Source organism: Trachurus trachurus (genome assembly GCF_905171665.1).
Source record: "Trachurus trachurus genome assembly, chromosome: 15".
Lineage (NCBI taxonomy): Eukaryota > Metazoa > Chordata > Actinopteri > Carangiformes > Carangidae > Trachurus > Trachurus trachurus.
In genome coordinates, this window is record NC_139906.1 from 9,860,311 (window position 1) to 9,865,406 (window position 5,096).

At 39.6% G+C, this 5,096-nt stretch overlaps 1 protein-coding gene across 1 annotated transcript; it reads left to right on the forward strand.

Annotated features, from left to right (window-relative positions):
- Positions 1 to 545: 545 nt before the first annotated feature.
- On the forward strand, positions 546 to 4,347 carry vip (vasoactive intestinal peptide; the record flags this gene model as incomplete). Its single annotated transcript, XM_083987505.1, has 6 exons — positions 546 to 562; positions 1,414 to 1,518; positions 1,890 to 1,994; positions 3,116 to 3,241; positions 3,958 to 4,069; positions 4,339 to 4,347. Coding segments are annotated over exons 1-6 (459 nt in total). The 5' UTR covers positions 546 to 560.
- Positions 4,348 to 5,096: the final 749 nt, after the last annotated feature.

Consider the following 5,096-nt stretch of genomic DNA (forward strand, 5'->3'; position numbering starts at 1 on the left):
ATTCTGCTTCTTCATTTTCTTATCCTTTTTCTGTTCTTCTTCCTCCATCTTTTTAGACAGAAAACTTTGATGCCACATCTTTGGATTTACATTCTTATTTGTTATTTATTTCCCTTCCTGCCTCCCTGCAGCAGCTGATGGGAAAGGAGCCCAGGGAGAAATCATCAGATGAGTCAACAGCATCAACACTGACATATAAGTTAGTTATTCCTACGATTAATTGGAAGAAAACTAAAAAGAAAAAAAAAAAAAAACCTCCACGCTAATTTCACCATAGGTCTGTTTGGTTCCGACTGTGAGCAAGACCAATGACGGAAGCAGCGACCTACTGACGTCTCAGGCCCCTGATTGAATCTGAGGTCCCGTCCTGCTCCATGAGAAACATCCAGGTGTATAAAACGAGAGCAGAGCTGAAGGCGAGCAGAAAGACAGAGCCAAGGCAGCAGCAGCGGATCAACAACAACAACAAGAGTGGACATACTGCAGCGCCGGCTGAAGATCAGGACTTTGGAGCGCGCAGCGGAGAAAGAACCAAACGCAGACAACTTTCTCTAGAGCACATGTAAGATTTCATATTTACATAGAAACTATTCTAGTGGTTTTCGTTTTTGGAGATGATTCGTCCTCGGTAATCTCCGTTTTTGGTCATTTCTAAACTTGTGCTCTTACTGGTCTTTTTACGCGCTCCTGCCAAGGTTTTGGATAAATCTATTGTGGGCGTTTTAGCGTATGGGTAATTTAAGTAACAGCACCACGAGATGAATTTAGTATTTGTGTGGTCTGAAGCGTCTCTGAGATTGTAAAATGCTCAATCAGCGCTGCTCTCCGCGCTCCGCGTAATTACGCACGGGATTACGGTATTGTTCTTTTTTCCTTTCTCTGTCAAATTTCACATTTAATGGAGGAGTTTAGCAAATTAAGCAGCAGTTCATGCCTAAAACCTTCTGTTGTGTTTTTATATGCTGAGGAATCAGGGAGCTGAGTTCTTGAAAATGCAAACGAGATTTGTCATGTTTTTTTTCTCATGTATGGCATTTATATCTGGACTCGTAAAATGTATGTGGTGCCAACAAAGCTGCGGTTTTTCAAATGGATTAATTGAAAAGAAAAACGTTTAGTCCTGGACAGTGACGGAATGTGCGTAATTACGCATTGGATTGTAAATTGTCTCTGGTCAAAAATCAACATCAGGTGGTAAAGTTTTATAAAGATCAATGGTAAAACTACTCCTATTGAGCGATTCAGCATGTGTTCATGTGTTATTGCAGTGGATGTTTTGCAAAATTTAAGAAAATGAGCCAAACTGACAGCGCAATGATGGGAGAGGAGAGGAGTTCTTTTCTTTTCTTACCACCACTGGGCTGGAGGGAACCAGGGGACGTGCCGCGCTCATCTTCTCGTTTCCATCCTCAGGTGTAAAGCGATGTTACAGCGGTCCGGCCCCCAGCTGCTTTTCTTAATAGCCCTGTGCAGTGTGTTGTACTCCCGGACTCTGAGTCTGCCATACACGTCCATGAGGTGAGAGGAAACCTGTGGATGAATGTTGAATGGATTATGCTGTCATCACTATAGCATCAGATATCATTTCAGATAAAGACACAGTGTGTTTGTTGACGCCAGAAGTCGTAGATAACATAAATTATGAGAGATTATTGCTTTAATATTTAAATGACTTCATATTGAGCCTGTAAACAAAGTGATACATCCTTATCTTGTATCATCACCAGTCTTCTCACAGCGTTTTATGCTGGGATGTTGAATTAATAACAGCTCACAGCTCTACAGCCTCCAAACTTGAGTCGGTGTGCATCCATTTTTGTACATTTGTTGGTGTTTTTATCCTAGAAATTGTGTTCAGATTTTAATGAAAGTGTCCTGTGATGCTGCAGACCGACGAGACACGCAGACGGTCTGTTCACCAGCGGATACAGCAAACTCCTGGGTCAGCTATCAGCGCGGAGGTACCTGGAGTCTCTGATCGGGAAGCGGGTCAGGTAGGTGGAGCTGCTGCAGACACTGGTCGAGGCTGAAGGGCGAAAAAAAAAACTATAGAGTTGGAGTTATTGATTTTCCAGTTTAAATCATTAAATTGGATTTAAAGCGTTACGTAATAGCCTTTAGTGAAGGCTTTCAGGTTTGGAAAACAGAAAAAAACACTATTATGTGTCATGTGTTCTAGAAAAACCGGTTCCAGGTGTATGAAACTTTAAATTCGGTTTTCAAGAAAATAAACATGGAGAGAAACTCAGATGGAGAGAGCTGCAATCTGAAGCCAAATTCCTCCTCCTTTAAAGAATAGACAGGATGATAAGTTTAAGGCTAAAATGTCCCTTTGCTCCTGAAAGTGGTGCCTTCTTCTTGTGCATATAATATATTATAAAGTTGTAGAGGAAAAGGTAGAAAATATGTGTAACTTTAATGTAAATGGATGTAGATGGTCCAGAGACATGACATCCTAAATGTCACCCCGGACTAAAACAGTCTGTTTCTCTGAATATTGCTTTGGACAAACACAGACTGAAGGACAAACACAGACTGCTTTTCTGACAGTCTGAGGTTTCTATGTTCGTGCAGGTTCACTCACACAAAGGCAAATAAAACACAAAACAAATTTTAAATGTGTGCTTCAGTATGAAGGGAAAAATAACTGCATTCAATATCATAAAGTATTATTAACCGGATTTCAGCTGTAAATTCCTGAAGTCATGTGAATCAAGTGAAAGATGTTCCTTGTGAAAACCACATTTAGTGATTTCAGAGATGAGGCTGAAAGTGTGTCACACGTTTCACTATTGTATGTCGAGAGGGCTGAACTTTATTCTTTAATGTTTGCTGTTGGACGGAGAGGACCCCCTGACATTTACCATGAAAGGACCCGTCCTGCTTGATGATGCATTTTGTAATTGACTAAACATTTTTAAAGGTTAATTTATGCCATCGTTACATGTTTTGTTATACAGCCAGGAGGGACCCACACAAACACACAAAGGAGAAGACACCATGAATCACAGAATCACAGATCCTGAGCTGCACTGACTTAGTATTGAGCCCTGCCTGCTGCTGTCCCCTCTGACCTCTTCTCTTTGTTTCCTCTCGTGATCTCTCCTGTGTACAGTGATGAGCTGATGGACGAGCCAGTGAAGCGTCACTCAGACGCCATCTTTACAGATAATTACAGCCGCTTCCGCAAACAGATGGCCGTCAAAAAATACCTGAACTCAGTCTTAACAGGAAAGAGAAGGTAAGGAGAACCAGGAACCAGTCCTGGACAGGTTTTTTATTATCTACTGTGTAGCTACCATATGTGAATAACTTTTTGATTCAAATCCACCTCAGATCAGTTTAAATTTGCAAGAAAAAGTAGCCCAGGCATCATTTACTGCACTTAACTGATTATTCCCCATTGCTGCTTTTTTGCTTTGTATAATCTGAATGTCCAGAGTTCAGCACTCTCCTTTAGGATGATGATTGCTGATTAATTTGAGCAGTAGATGCCTTTACTTTGTATAATGTGACTGTTGTTGCTGAGAACCCAATGATCCAGAGCGCAACATCAATTAACACTAGTATTAATTCTCCAGTAATCAAGCAGCTTCTAAAACAGTTTGGAACAGCATGAAAATAACAATACTAGAATCAACATGGATTTCTCAACAGTACATGAACTGAGCACAATCATACGTGCAAAAAAAAAAAAAGAATCTCAGATCTGAAACAACATACTGTACATCACTGGAGATGTTTCAACTCGTGATGTGTCACAAACCGCCACAGAACAATAAATGATCATTGTAAATGATACATTTGGACCACAATAAGTATAAATAATACAGGAAGGAATGATTTAGCCTAAAAAAAAAGTATATTGCTCTCTGTCAAGTGTCACTCACGTAACATGTTTTCCTGATATTCGTTATGTGTTATACTAAATAAAATCCTATTCATCTGTGTCCACAGCCTAGAAGATCCTGGAACCAGCGACCCAGAGGAGTCCAGGGACGAACCCAACACTTTCCAGGAGAGCTACGATGACATCAACGTAGATCACCTCCTAAACAACTTTCAGCTGGTAGGTGCACATGTTGACAACACTTCCACCTCTTAACCTCAACCTAATGTAACCTTAAATCAGCTTTAGAGCAGACCTGCAGAAATACCCTTAGGCCTACTTTCAATAAATGCCCTCATTGTCAAGATCTAAAACTCACAGTAAACACAGAATGTCCACATAATGTACATGAACTTGTGAATTTAATGATCTTAAATGGATAAATTAGTCCAATAGGGTTGTACTTGATCAATAACACCTTTTCTCCTCTGTCCATTTTTTTTCTGCAGCCACTTTGAGGAGGGACCTGTGCTCGAGCAAATACCTCAACTCATCCTCATGAAACACCCATTTCAAAAACAACTCAACTTATACGACAATATTAATCCAAAAAGGACGATCAAAGTCAGATGAACCAACGACGATGTGTTCTCCAATGTGGTTACCTATCTATCCATCCACACCCGTACATGTTTACACTGTATATAATATATATATACACACAATACTAATCGCTAAAAATTCTGGCCCCAAAGACTCTTTTCGGGCCACACTGAGCAACATGCGTGTCCACATGTGGTTTGGTCAATGTGCTTTTGGAGATCGCACCTGGCAACAGAAATAGCAATTTTACTTTCTTCTAAAATCTAAAATGTTGTTCCATTAACTTTCAATGAAAATGTTTCTCCCGTGAAAACTTTTCTAAGGAATCAATTAAATCTGTCCCAAAATTTGATGTCAATAGCAGCATTTATTTTCAATTATCAATCATTTCTCATTGATTTTCAGTGCTTCTTTAGCACATTATTCACTGACAAGTCGCCAGATTCATTCTCACTAACAAAAGTTCCATTAACTTTTATTGTAAAACATGGAAAATGGGTCAAATTGAACTTATCAGTGGATCAGAAGCACCATTAGCATTGTAGAAACAAAATCCATGATTGACTTCTTTTGCTTTTAATGAGCAATTCAAATATTTCCCACAGGAGCAAATTGAATCTTTCAAAATTGTATTTTGTGTTGAAAATGTGATCCATTGAACTTC